The 15,000-nt window shown below is 45.6% G+C and overlaps 1 protein-coding gene across 9 annotated transcripts in view; it reads right to left on the reverse strand.

The window, feature by feature from the left end:
* The window catches only part of LOC143281239 (estrogen-related receptor gamma-like), a 56,992-nt gene that overhangs the window by 25,554 nt on the left and 16,438 nt on the right, over positions 1-15,000 (reverse strand). For 8 of the 9 annotated variants that reach the window (XM_076586339.1, XM_076586336.1, XM_076586340.1 and 5 more), the window contains 2 exons: positions 5,569-6,025; positions 3,408-3,524 (listed from right to left, as the gene is read on the reverse strand). In XM_076586339.1, the coding sequence (XP_076442454.1) occupies positions 3,408-3,524; positions 5,569-6,025 (574 nt within the window). Of the gene's footprint in view, positions 1-3,407; positions 3,525-5,568; positions 6,026-9,686; positions 9,893-15,000 lie in introns of those variants that run through there. The other variant, XM_076586345.1, reaches the window with a different exon arrangement.

A 15,000-nucleotide genomic window follows, 5' to 3' on the forward strand; every position in this document is an offset into this window, starting at 1 on the left:
TAGTTCATCACTGCAAACGACTACTAACAAGGTAAAGCAAGCCAACAAGCAAGCACATGACGTGACGCTACACATGTTTAATTGTGTGTCCTGACAGACGCGAGTAGCTGGGGGGAATTCGTGGTAAATATGTGACAAGGTGATGAAACTTGCTGGGCCCACCATCTGTCACCGCACCACTCCACACACCACACCACACCACACCACCATGTTACACTCACAGCTAGCTACCTCTCTGGAGACACATGTGCGTACACATGTATAGATCTCCTCCTACAGTCCCAGGCTATTTTCATACACTGCATTGACCCCCCCCTCAACATTCTCTCCCCCCCCCCCCCACCCCGCCTCTCCCCAATCCTCCCAGCCCCACTCCAACCACCTCCGCCCCCCTCACTCCCTTGATGATCCAGCTGGGACAGTATCAAAATAATATGCTTTTCGTCAAATGATTTTTTTGTGGTTTTATATATATTTTTTTTATCTTGTAGACATTTTTTTTCCCCAGTTATATAACTTTTGGAATGCAAGGTGGGAAAAGTACACACACACACACACACACCACACACACACATGTAGAACATGAGCTTGCAAGCAAATGAAAGAATTTTACAGGACGGATACATATAATACCAAGTGCACCACTCCTGAACTAATGTACATAGCACCACAAACATTCACACATAATTTATTTTTAACACCCATCCACATGCCCACACACATGTATGTATACACACATATAACATACACATACACACACACACACACTAACACAGTGAAACACACACATGCACGCACACTATCGAGAGGATAAAAAAAAAATCTGCCCAACACTGTCACGAGATACCTTTATTTGAATGATTCATTCCTTATTTCTCCAGGACCCCAAAGCAGTCAATGATAAGGCACACGATGTCAACTAAGTACGCATGACCAACCAGTATCCAGCACAAATTATACCCATGACCCAAACGCCTACCTCTCACGTTTCTCATGCAGGGGTTCAACAGACAAATGTGGGTACTGTTCTGCACTAACCACAAGCCTCATTTTCATAATTCACAAGTCACAGTGTTGAAACACCGGTATTATTTCTGCTCTATCATGATTTCGTTTTGCCACCTACTAGTACAGTAGTAGCACACGAACTGTGACCAGCTTAGATCCATGATAAATCAAAGTTGCTCGCATGGCTGCATTGAAAAACTGATCACAGGAACCTGTCAAATGGAAAATTGCTGTTGCTGTTAAGCAGGTCCATATCATGCCTAACTGCATCCCATAATTAAAAAGCAGTGCTTTTTAGCAAGGCACGTGTCAAGCGGCAAACTAACTGTTTACTAAATTATAAGCTTTGGTCTGCAAGTAACTGAGAGAAACCCATACCGCTGTCACTGACAGTGACACAAAAAAGGCAACACCTCAGTGCTGTACTTAAGGAACCTCATACTGCTGTTGTTGACATAAATACCACGACCCCTTTTACACAAGTAATCTGCTAGATAATTGCTCACTGCCGAACTGCCACAGGCTACAGACACAATTTCCTGCATCTCCTCTCCTGTGAGCAGGCATCATGCGCTTAATTATTAGGGATGTGGATCTGTGTGTTTATAAAGGCACATGCGTACATTTGTGGGTGCGCGCGGCCTGTTTCAGTTAATAGCATTGATCTTTTCTTGTCAGTATACTAATTTCTTTGTTTCTTTTTGTCATGAGAGCTGGATGTAGTATACAAAAAAAAAATTAATTAAAAAAAAGAAGAAGAAATGTATCGCTTGTTCTGTTTCAGTCACTGCAGAAAAGAAATCCGTTTACTCTGTTTTTTCACTCCCAAACAATCAACTTTGTGCACTAACACAGCAGCTTTTGTTTTAGTTATCAGACACACTTTCCTCCCACACTTCCTCCTCATGTGTCTCATTTTTCTCCTGCTTTCTACATTTGATGTAGACTTTGTATACTAAACACATGGCAGCATATTGTAAACACAACACAGTGCATGTAGTTGTAAACACCCGGCAGTGTGTGTAGAACTTTGGAAACGTACTAATCCTACCACAAACAGGGATTCATCATTCATTCAGTATATGCTTGGTCCCCCTCTTTCCGTTCTTCTTCCCCCAACCTCCTCTCCTCTAGAAAGAAAAACAAAACAAAACAAAACAAAACAAAAACATCATCTTCTCAGACAAAATTCTCGTGCCAAGAATGTGAGAGTTCATTTGATGCCTGAGTAGCTGCATACAGATCTGGACTGACGTAAAACAAAAGCACGTGACGTACGTACGCTCCTGTTGCCTTATTCATACTGTGTTTGAGGAACAGTGCCAACACTGTACTCTTTCAGGCTATAAATAACCGATCAATGAAAACAGCAGTCACACACCCCCGCCACCCACCGCAAGTCAGCTACAGCATCAATCAATCAATCAGAGTTGCTGACTGTCAATCTGTCAACTGATTTACATTTTATATATATATATAAATATATATATATATATGTATATATATATATATATATATATATGTATATATATTCTTATGCAAAACACTTCATATGTATATATAGCCAGCCAAAGACCTTAGGAGTCACAGATAAATCAATAATTGGTTCATCTGCACACATTCATAAACACCTCCCCAGCCTCAAACCGTCAATTCTTATCATTTTGTGTTCAAACTTCTGCGTCAGCTGCATCTCCCAAAACACCAGCTGCCTGGCTCCCCCTTGGGTCACTGTTCACTGGCCAGGGATCAATGGGATTCTGGCTTTATGAATCATACACTTTTTGGGTGCAGTTGAAACAAACTGACTGACTAAAAAGCCCACTTTTGATGACCAGAGAGGAGTTAATGAGAGATAGATAGACAGATAGATAGATAGAGACAGACAGACAGACACAGACAGACAGACAGACAGAGACAGAGAGAGAGGGAGAGGAGTGGGAGAGTGGGTAAGATGGAGGAGAGGTCATCATCAGTTCACATTTCAACTGGCAGTGGCCATTCTTTTATTTTTACTAGTTTTAGTTTTAATTTGTTGCAAAAAAAGACAAATTAAAAAAAAACCCCAAAAAACCCAGACTACAAGTACAGAAACTAAAGTCTAAAGAGCAGTCCATTCTACAAATGACCAGAAAACACACACACACACACACACACACACGTATGTACACCTACACACACACAACAACAAAGATAAGTGACTGTGTGTAGACCTTCAAGCGTTACAGCATGCTCACACGCCTGTGACTTGTGTCTCAACGCATGATTTAACATGTGTCACACACAAACACTGTGTTTCTTCGGGCACAGATGTATTCTACCTGTCAAGCGTATCCGATCTGAGCACACACACACACACACACACCCGGTCTTGTCCAAACTACAGAAAGTTTCCTTACCTTCCCTAAGCATGCCCACTCTCAGACATTTCTGGAAGCGGCAGGCTTGACACGCCTTCCTTCGTCGCTTTGTTATCTCACATTCGCCGTTCGCAGGACAGGAGTACTCTATATTGCCTGAGAAAGAAACAAAACAGAAAACAGACTTCAAATAAATTTGTGAGCCAACACTGAACAGCAGTCTCCCCCTCCCCAACATCCCCTCCCCTCCCTCTCCTTCATTAAATACACAGGTAACTGCAAAACATGCACGAGATGATGTAAATGACTGACCCAAGTTTAGTGGAACATTAAGGTGGTAATGACACTCATTCCCCATCCCAAAATCCCACCCCACCACACATTACAATACACACTCATATTAAGTCACAACTAGAGAGAGAGGCAGAAAAAAAAGAAAAAAAAAAAAGAAAGAAAGAAAAAACAACAAAAACCTGGCTGCCACAAGCTGAAATTTCTTCATTATTTTTTTTAGAGCAACAAATCAACTTCCAATGTGCTGCAAAACAAAGGTGGTCAAGACATCATTGACTGGTATGATAAGTACTTCTGAACTTGATCAGTCAACACCGATGTCCATGTGTGGCAAATTTATCTGACCATGTGAACCGAATTCATATGACTGTGTGTGTGCCAGATTTATGTGGCCGTAGCCATGTAGGCCATATTTATGTGGCCATGTCTGCAAAATCTGGGCGGTGATGTGTGCTGAAATGAAGTAGCCATGCGACACTGATCGTTCAAGAAATGTGGCTATACACAGCATGTGACGACACACAGGGTGGAATGGAAAACCAGGAATGTTGCATGGACACACTCTCCCCCAATGAATAGGGATGTACATGCCAAGACTATCCACAAATACAGCATACTCCATAGTGATGTGATCAGAATAACAGATTCCACAATGAGGTGTGCTAACTAACAAAAAAAACAAACAAGAAAAAACAAAAACAAAAAAAATCATATTGTCAAGCAGAATTATATCAAAATGAACAGAATAAGTGATAAATGTGCTACAGCCAGCGAAAAAAAGTGACAAAACCAATTTCAAGATCTCACACTTCATGGATAACACAACAAAAATAACTTTCCGCTATTTGTTTTAAACAATGCATGATATTATTTTGTGAAATTGGAAAGGTGAGGACAAAAATAGGACTTGGGAGTGAAGGCAGCGAGGGGGAGACAGAAAGAGAGACAGAGACAGAGATTGGGGTTTGGGGGTGGAGGTCTGAGGGGAAGGAACAGAAAAAAGGAAAAGATAATGAGATAGGCAAAGAAGCTGATGGGGGGAGGGGGGGGAGTGGGGTCTGTGTATGTGGGGTGGGGGTATTGGTGTTGCGGGGTGCATGGGAGGACGGGGAGGGGGAGGGGGTGGTGGCAGAAAGACCAGTGGAGGACTAGAAAGCATAGACGAATCAACGAATTAACGAATTAACGCTGGTAGTGATCGTCCATTTCCTCATTGATGTCATAATGTACAGTTCCAGCCTTCTCCCACAGAAATAAAAACTTATTTCTCTCCTTGGTCAGATAATGGCTCGAATCCCAAGTCATGGAAATAACCTGATCGTTTTTCGACATGTAACACAATGTTGAGCTACATTCTGAGCCTAGCTGTAAAATTACTTCTCAAAGCTTTCAGTTTTATATTTCAATTTTGAAAAAAACTGCAATGAAAGAGAGCTTAGCTTCTTCAAAAGCATCATTCCGATTGTCAAGCAAAAGTGATGATGACATTTATGGCAGCTTTTCTCTTTGATTAACAAAATAAACACACAAGGCAGAAAACAAAACAGCGGTGAACACACACACACACACACACTGACAAGTTTTATGTGAAAATTTAAAATGCATGCTATCATTGGGGTTTTAACTCTCTCATATGATAATGATGGGGGAAAAATCCAAATCAATTATGCACACAAAAATCTAGGCTGATGGCTTTGTGTATCTTCAATTTATAATTAGCAAAATAGAATAAACATCATTAACAGTGATCAAACTCACATCGTTAAGCTTGCTAAATGGCCAAACAAAAGAGAGACACTTAAAACACAAATTTAAAAAAACCCAACTTAACTGACAACAACGGCTGCTTTTCCTTTTTTTTCCGGCTAATCTACAAGTAAAAAAAGCAATACATGTGCCCCCTCACCCTGAATGGTACGCTTGAAGAAGGCCTTGCAGGCCTCGCAGGACGACACCCCGTAGTGGTATCCAGACGCCGTGTCAAAACACACTAGACAACACCGCTTCATGCCGTCACCACTGTCCTGCTCTGGGGAGGAGGAGTCCTGCAAGCTGCTGGAGGAAATGTCTGGCATGCCCTTGCCCCCTCCTCCCTCAAAGTCCAGAACCTTGCTGTTTTCAGAACCACTTGGGGAGATGTTGCCGCTGCCTGGGGGGCTGTCCCCGGGGTCCGACCCGTAGTCATCCGTCAGGGGGAAGTCGGAGAAGTACTCCCGGTTGGCAAACTGCTCCTCCAGGGTGGGCTGCGTGCAGTGGCCCATTCCCCCCATGGGGCTGGGGGGCTCGTGTTTGACTGCCATGTCACCCAGGTCCATGCCCGAAGACCATAGGGTCCCAATGTGGTACTGGTAGTCGTCTATGTCCTGTAGCAACACAGACACAAAAAAAAAAAGAAAAAAAAAGAAAAAAAAAGAACATGCCATGATTAGTAGGAATGGTGAATGATGTCCTTTAAGTTTGCTGACAGACATGGGTGGATGGTCTTGTAAAAGCAAATTTGCAAGAGGTTCAGTTGTGATTTCTGTCAGTCTTAACACTGACTAAAAGTTAAAAATAATTATTATCTTTGTAAACAATCTGATAAACAAAGTGGGTCCAGACAAATAATGATTATGATTCCTATCAACAATTTGATGAAAACAAATCTAAGGGGTGTGGAGGGTGGGGGTCCAGACATACAATCTCTTAAAAAAGATCAAGGATAGCTGCACTGGTACATGTATGCCAATGAGAAATATCACGCTGACGAGAAGGTGATAGTTTATTGGCCTTCAAATGCTCCCTGCCCTGGGAAAGAAAGCAAGCCACAGGACGGCTGATCTGGACCACAGCCAGACACGTTTAGACACAGGCTGACAATGAAGTGAGAACTGATTGCTGGCCAGTACAGCTGATGTATACCTGCACTGAACTAAAACAGGAATGACCGATAAAACACTGATTAAAACTAAAAGCCTACCATGTGTCACCAGAAAGTGCTGTGGCAGAACCAGTGAGTGAGGTGCTGGACTTCTGATCTGTGATCAAGTGCACAAGTCATCTGGGTTCAAGGCCCCCAGTTTCAGTTTGGCGTTGTGACCTTAAGAAAGGCTCTTTGCTCTGATTTTACCTCACTCCACGCCGCCCAGGTGTGAACAAGTGAAAAGTAACCTGACTGATTCATTCATTCATTCATTCATTTTGCCCATCGCTCCTGGTGGAGCATAGGCCATCGACGACCCCTTGCCATCGCACTCTGTTCTGGGCTGTTCTGGCCATTCCAGTCCATATTGGGGACGGTTAAAAGGGCAGGACTGGGCCCCACCTTCCCATGCCAAGAACTAGACAGGGGGTTTCATTTATTGATTTATTTGTGTTCGTGGTCTGTGACTCCCACGTTCAGTCACATACATCAGTGGGCTTTTACATATATGACCTTTCTTCTTCTTTTTTTTTTTTCAATCCCCGCCAAGTATGCAGCCATACTCAGTTTTCGTGGAGTGCACAATGGACATGATTTCACCGCCCCAGTGGCTGCAAAAGGATTATAGGACCTTTAACCTTTAACTCTCTCCATACGAACGGCGAAAGAGACGACGTTAACAGCGTTTCACCCCAATTACCATCATCAAAATATTGCAAGTGGAAGGCTCTTATACTGAAGAGGTGAATGTTGACAAAGAATACCACAATTCTGACGACGGAAGCTAAAGGTTGGGTCATTGAGACACCCACTGGACATCCGAGGGGTCTGTGTAGAGGAGAAGAGAGGACTGGCCATAGTGAGTGAGTTAAACTTGTCACCACTGCTCAGGTGAAAATGTGAGAAACATTGCCAGTGACAGAAAATGCACAGTCTGCACTTTTTATTTTTTTACCAGCCGGAATGATTCTGTATCAAAACCAATGCCGGCTCTCTTTGACAAATCAACTTGGCAGCATCACCAGGAAATTGGCTTCTGGTACATGGTACTGGTTCTTCTGGTTTTATTTCAATTATGAACCTTCCACATATCTCTTTTTTTTTTTACCAAAGTAGATTTCAATGAGTTTACTCATTAGTGTGTCTAATGTATTTTACAGCAGACGTGGTGCAGTAAAAAAAATGATTCACTGGTCTGCACGCTTTAGTCTGACACCACCAAACATGCTACTTCACTGCCAAGAACGCTCTCAAACATTCTAATCAATAATGCCACCTGCTCTACACTAATGGTTGAGGGAGAGGAGACAGAAAAAAAAACAGGGGCTGGTTGTGGAACTGGGATGTTGTTGAAGAGTGAGGTTGGTTGGGTGGAGACAGACAGACAGAGAGAGAGAGGGAGGGAGAGACTAGAGGGAGAGGGAGAGACAGAGAAAGACAGAGAGAGACAGATAGACTGACAGAGAAGAAGGGGCGTGGGTGAGGAGTAGTATGTGTGTGTGTGAGAGAGAGAGAGAGAGAGAGGGGGGGGGGGGGAGAGTAAGAGACGAGCAGGGAGAGAGGAGACAGACACAGACACAGACAGAGAAGGGAGGGAGGGAGGGAGGGAGGGAGGGAGAGACAGACAGACAGACAGACAGACAGCGACGGACAGAGAGAGACAAAGAGAAAGAGAAAAAGAGAGAGGGAGAGAGAGACAGATAGACAGAGACAGAGAAGGAAGGGGAGGGAAGGGGAGGGAGAGACAGACAGACAGAGACAGAGAAGGAAGGAGGGAGAGAGAGAGAGAGAGAGAGAGAGAGAGAGAGAGAGAGAGAGAGAGAGAGAGACAGACAGACAGACAGACAGACAGAGATAGAGACAGAGACAGTGACAGAGAGAGATAAATCAGTCGGTCCATCGATTGATGCCCATCAGTTCTGCACTTCACAAGCAGTACTTCTAATCAACCACTAACATGTGACTTTGTACAAGGCCGTATAGCCCGCAAGCAATTCACTAATTGTACACTACACAGCAAGCAAACGGCAGAGCTTAGGCCTAATGGTGATGAGGTGGGAACACAGCCTGCACAGCTGGTCAGCAGACAGTACACACATCACATCACATCACATGCACACACACACGCCTCACACACACACACACACACACACACTGTATACACTAGTACAAGCACTGCTTATCATCATCGCTTGCTGGCATGCTTGCACGCACTGGGGCCCAAAGCAGCTTTTCCATGTCCCAATCTCATCCCCAACCCCCTGCGACCCCTCAGCCAGTTACCCCCCCCCCCCCCACCCCCCAAAAACCCTCCCATCCCCTATCGAACAACCTTTCCTGGCTTCCCTCCTCCTGCCCCCGCACCCCCCACCCCCCTCCCCGGCATTCCCCTCTGCTGTCTGCACACCACGTCACGGGGAGGTGGGGGGAGGGGGTGTGGGGGGAAGGGGGGGGGGAGGGGGCGGGGGGAGACTCAACATTCAACTTGTTGGGTCTCATCACGAACAACGCTGCAGGTACTGGGCATCAGGGAATTAATTAATCAAGACTAACCCCATCCACCCACCTCCTCCTTCCTTCCTTTCTTCCTACCTCCCTCTCTTCCATCCTTCCTCTCCCGTCAACCCTGTGTCCTGTCTGGACTAACCATGGAAAATTCCGTTATACCTTCTTTTTTTTTTTCTTCTTTTTCTTTTTTTTCCCTTCCCCGACAGTCACAACTCTTGTGTCACACGCGCGGTGCAACGTGTCGTGTCCTGTTGTGTGTGTGTGTGTGTGTGTGTGTGTGTGTGTGTGTGTGTGTGTCGCGCGCGCACACACTGAAGACATCATCGGTATGATGCAGAACTCAACACAAACTATATATATGCAAGCCACATTGTTTTCAGTCTTCTTTTAGCTACATCATCAACTGAAGTTAGTCTTCTTTTAGCTACATCATAAACTGAAGTTACCTAACCAGTCTGCATCATCATCCGGATATATACAGGAAAACACACACACACACACACACACACACACACACACAGAGAGAGAGAGAGAGAGAGAGAGAGAGTGCGAGAGAGGAACGATTCATTACGAAACATTTTGTTTAACGTAACAGAAACAAACAACAGACTCACGCGATTCTTCCTAGCCGGTCTTCCTACGAAAAGACAAACAAGTCCCTTAACTGTGTAGATAAAACGCTGTCACTTTCCACAGCTCTCTAACCTGGACTCCACACCAAAATCGTTCACGACTTTCGCACGCTGGACATACAATTGGCAAGCTGTCATCATCTTCATCATCACCATGTTCATTATATTTATATTCTCCTGACGAACGAAGTCTGGGGGCAAACACTGACAAGACGAATGCGAACGTAATGTTTGTGATTCACTATCACACACACTCTCTAGGAGAAGAGTCGGAATTCGTTCACCGAATTTTTTTTTTTTTTTTTTTTTTTTTTTCCCCCTACGACGAGCCATTGCTGCCTACGACCCACTCAAGCATGGGACAAATTGGGTCGTTGACAGTCACAAGAAATGCGATGTATGGACGTTTGCCGTGCGTTGGGTTACTACTCAGTTTGCCAGCTGGTCCCTTTGCCAGACTGAGAAAAAAATAACACGAACCCCCCCCCCCCCCCCCCCCCCACACACCACCCAAAAAAGCAAAACGTTTACGTGGTGTGGTAAGCAGTGGGGTGCATAAACAATAAACGAAAGCTGTCAGTAAATGTCATCTGTTACAGTATGCGGCTGGAACATATTCATCTGCAACATAACAGCATTTGTGCCGTCGAACTATCATCACACATCACGCATATTGCTGCAGCACGGTATAAACCGTCAGCATGTTGTTGATCTGCTGTTTATGTTGTGTGAATACTTACAATAAGTGTTCCGATTAACGATTCGTTTTTACCAGTACAAGTCCATGACTGGTCACCAGTTCGATAACCTTTTTTTTTTTTTAATCTCTAACTCCCCATCCCGGTATGGAAGTACCTTGCCAGTGAATATATATATATATATATATATATATATATATATATATATATATATATATATATATATATATGCATCTCTTTCGTTGTCAAACAACGTAAGTCTAAGTAAGGTCGTCATTCTCGCCATCCTTTGGTTTCTCAAACCATGTCAGGGGCGGAAACGTCTCGAGCGGTGCGGGCTTCCTTGTTTGGTCTTTCTTTACATTCACTACTGGGCAAGTCTTGTTGGGTGTCTCCTCGTGCTTTTCATGTCACTGCTCTCTCTCTCTCTCTCTCTCTCTCTCTCTCTCTCTCTCTACCCCTCCCTCCCTCCCTCCCTCCCCCACCTCTCCGTCTTGTCTCTGAAAACTCCCACAAAAAGGTGAAAAAAAAAAAAAAAAAAAAAAAAAAATCCTGCGGAAGAAATTCATCAAGCGATGACAGATACTCTCTTAAATCTATGCAATTAATCTTACGTAATGAATCACTCACACACACACACACACACACACACACACACACACACACACACAGTGTGTGTGTAGCGACAGTAAGGGAGAGAGAGAGAGAGACCTGAGAGTAGCGACAGAAAGAGAGAGAGAGAGAGAGGAGACCGAGGCACCATGATGGTCACAGTGGAAAGGACGGTTGGAGGGGTCGGGGGGTGCGGTGGGGAAGGGGGGGGGGACCGGAAAGGAGACAAGAAAAATGAAAGCAAGAAAGACAACAACAAAAAAAAAGTAACAAAGAAAAAAGAAATGACAAGCCGGCTGAGATTGATAAGCCGGAAGAGCAAAACAAAGAAGAAAGAAGAGAACAAGGAAAAGAATAAGTCATAAACTCCCCCCCCCCCAACCCCCCCACTGTCATATATCAGGCAGATTTCCAACGCATGGTCGCAAGTACATGTGTGATCAAAATACCACGGGAATGAACCGTCTCTACTACCGTACGCTCGGTCTCTGCTGGTGTAAACTGTACTGGAAATTAACAAATAATGAGGCCAGGAGATGAAATGATTAACAAATAGTAAAGAGTGGTAACTCTCTCCATTCACAAGGTACACAACTTCAAGGCAGTGCTGCTTACGCTACCGATTCAGCTGGTACACAGGTAAATAAAAGGTACACTGGAACATGAAAAACCCAGACTGGCACTTCCCCAAAGAAGGAAGCGCCGGGCATGTCCCTATACCGATCATTTGACATGTGTACACAGCAGCAAAGACAGTAAACTGCAATGGTCAAGGCGCAATACCCAAACTTTCCACCAGTGCTCCCCCTTCATTGCAACCACAACCCCCCCCCCCACCCCCACCCCACCCCCCCTGCCCCCAACGGACATACACTGCAGGAAAAAAACCGTAGCAGAATAAAGTCTGCATTCTTTTAGGTGGCTTCTCAGAATAAAGTCTGCGTTCTTTTAGGTGGCTCCTAGCTACTAAAAATGACTGGACACACACTGGCCCCATTCCTGCACAGGAGAGGGGGGTGGGGATGGTGGGGGTGAGGATGGGAGGGAGGGGGGAGGGATGAGGGATGGCACACACACACGAACACACTCTTTATACACTACAGAGTCCATACCTGTCAACAACCCTCTCCCTTCCTTACGTTGTAAATTTACAACCGCCCCCCCCTCCCCCTTCCCCCTTTCCATCCCTTTAACAAACACCCTACATGCATGCATGTCTTTGCCCCTACTCCCTCTCCCCCCAACCCTCCTACTATACCCACGTTACCTACTCACATCTCCGCCTTCGTTTCCCCCAGCACCCTCCTCTCAACACACACACACACACACACACACACACACACACACACACACACAACGAGGTTGAACAACCTTTGTGTACATGTGTCTGCTACACGATAACACCACTGTTAACATGCCAAGCCCCGCTCTCAACCCCAATCCCCCACCCCCATCCCCCAACATCCCAGTCCCCCACCCCGAAACTAATCATCCACCCTCTAACACCCCGTACCCCTCACAAACCACCACCCTCTTCAGCCCCAAACACACACACGTACGCACGCACGCACACGCGCGCGCGCGCAAACACACACACACACAAGCCGTTTCAGCATGCCAACAAAGAGATTGCTTCTGAGAAATGATGAAGGGGAAGGAGGCATGGGGAAGGGGAAGGGGCGGGAGAGGGGGAGGGGGCCGGCTGCTGATAAAAAGGTGGACCCAACACTACTGGGGCTACTCATATCAACCAACACCAAAAACTGGACCGCAGGGTTCTACTCACGAGACGGCCATGGTCTGCCGTTACCAAACAACCCTCTCGCCCCCACACCCCCTCCCTAACCCCCCACCCCTCATCCCTCCTGCCCCCCATTAGAGAACTTAATCTAATCCCCTCCGCCGGGTTTGCAGTCGCGTAACTTTTATGCGTAACCGCTGGCTAGTTCTTGATAGCCGAAATGGCGACGTGTGTGTACGACATAATACACTTGTGTACGAATCTGTATGGACTGAGGAACGGACTAATAAAACGTGACGAAGTTTCGAGAGATAAGCCAACAATCGATTAGACATCTGAAAGGGAGGAGGTGGTGAGGAGGACGGGGGAGGGAGGCAAAAGCGCCGAGATGTTGAATGGTATGCCTAATTGCAAACCGATCCTGTCGATGCGACCAGCTCAACGCTTGTATTGAACAGAAGACAGGCTGTGCAGTCGTCAAATGTAGCTCTTCGATTGGCTGCATCAGCGTTTTTTTCAACGGTTGAAATGGCATGGGTGCCTGAGGGTAAATGCGCGAACAGGAAAGTCTAACTGCGAACGATGGGTTTGGGTACATGTGGGTGATCAACACAGAAGCAGGTCTTGAACTCATTAGACATAACATATCATTGGAACATCGCACCAGGCGGTTGTATTGTGGCTTTGAACACACACACACACACACACACACAAATACACACACACACACACACACATACATATCTAAACATACATATCCCACACCACACACACACTTTTGAGAGTGCTCAGTAACTGTGCAGCATCGTTCGCAAGCAGACTTACCTCAAAATATCCTATGGTATAACTGCAAACGACACCATTTTGGAGATTCCTGTCAAAACTAACGTTCTGATCACCAACATGCTATTTCTCTCTCTCTCTCTCTCTCTTTCTTTTTTACAGTTCTCCCAGCACTGGCAATGTACAGGTCACTCAATATATCCAGTCAATTCAGCTATTTTAAACTGTGTCAAAAGTTCAAGTCCTTCCAGCACTACTTGCTTCCCTTGATTTTAGGATTGTGTGAGCCCGTTTGTGAAACTTGGTCGGCAGTGGTGCGCGAAGAGAGGAAAGAGCTCGGAAACTGCCATAAATAACTGATGCTTGACTGGTTCTTGGTAATGAAGATTCATTAAATAAGGTATCCGAACAAGGTCGAAACAGACGTTAAACTGTGACGGAACTGAGTGCCGTGAGAACACTGTCAAATGGAGCGGTGCTCAAACCGTTCGAAAATTTTACACGCTGTTCCAGTGTTCGTAATCAGGCCTAACTACCATACACATCTACATGGTCAATGAGCACGACTGGACAGTTGCAATTTACCTCTCCAGCCCTCAGCGGTTACAAGTTAGCAGCTCTCTGGACCACCGTTCACATTAAACTGATTGCTGAGCACGGGACAGTGTGTCCGAAGTCCCAACAAGACATTGACAGTTCTATTATTGATGCCATCAGGACTGTTGGGTGGAGAGAGGTCTACGTGCTTGGCTGGTGGGTTTTGTCCAGAGTTTGATGGGCCACAGACACTTAATATTCTAGTGTCTATGGTCAGGCCCCTGACCCATACGACAACGGGACTGTTCTCTCCTTTAATCAAAGTCTGTCACTGGAGATCAACAAGTACAGAGAGAGGGGTGCTGGATAGCTGGGTAGGGGGAGGGGAGGGAGTTAAGGGGATACACGCGTACAAACACACACACACACACACACACACACAATCTTTGTGTCTACAGGACCTTTCGGTTCAATGAGTCCGGGTATCTCTCTCTCTCTCTCTCTCTCGCACACATACAAACCTGGGGCCAACCCACCATTCATTCACTGATTGTCTGGAAAGCATCTCCACACACATACACGCGCGCTGATGCGCACTCGCAACCCCCACCACCACCCCCACCCTGCACACACACACACAAAGCCAATCAGTCACAATCGATTAACTCCATTCAAAACTATCTTTGGCCACCTGCAGTGAAGCAGACAGAGAGAGAGAGAGAGAGAGAGAGAGAGAGAGAGAGAGAGAGAATACTGCGCATAGGACGCCAGACTGGCAGCTAATAAAGATAAGGACGGCAAGACTGCACAGTTTCGGAGTCAGTGCGCATGACTGCCCCCCAATGCATAACCTTTCGGGAGAACGCTGATCCCATTGCCAATTTAGATGAGCGGGCGTGAAGAGAAGAAAGCCTGAAGGATTAGG

This window comes from Babylonia areolata, chromosome 4 (genome assembly GCF_041734735.1).
Source record: "Babylonia areolata isolate BAREFJ2019XMU chromosome 4, ASM4173473v1, whole genome shotgun sequence".
NCBI classification, from domain to species: domain Eukaryota; kingdom Metazoa; phylum Mollusca; class Gastropoda; order Neogastropoda; family Buccinidae; genus Babylonia; species Babylonia areolata.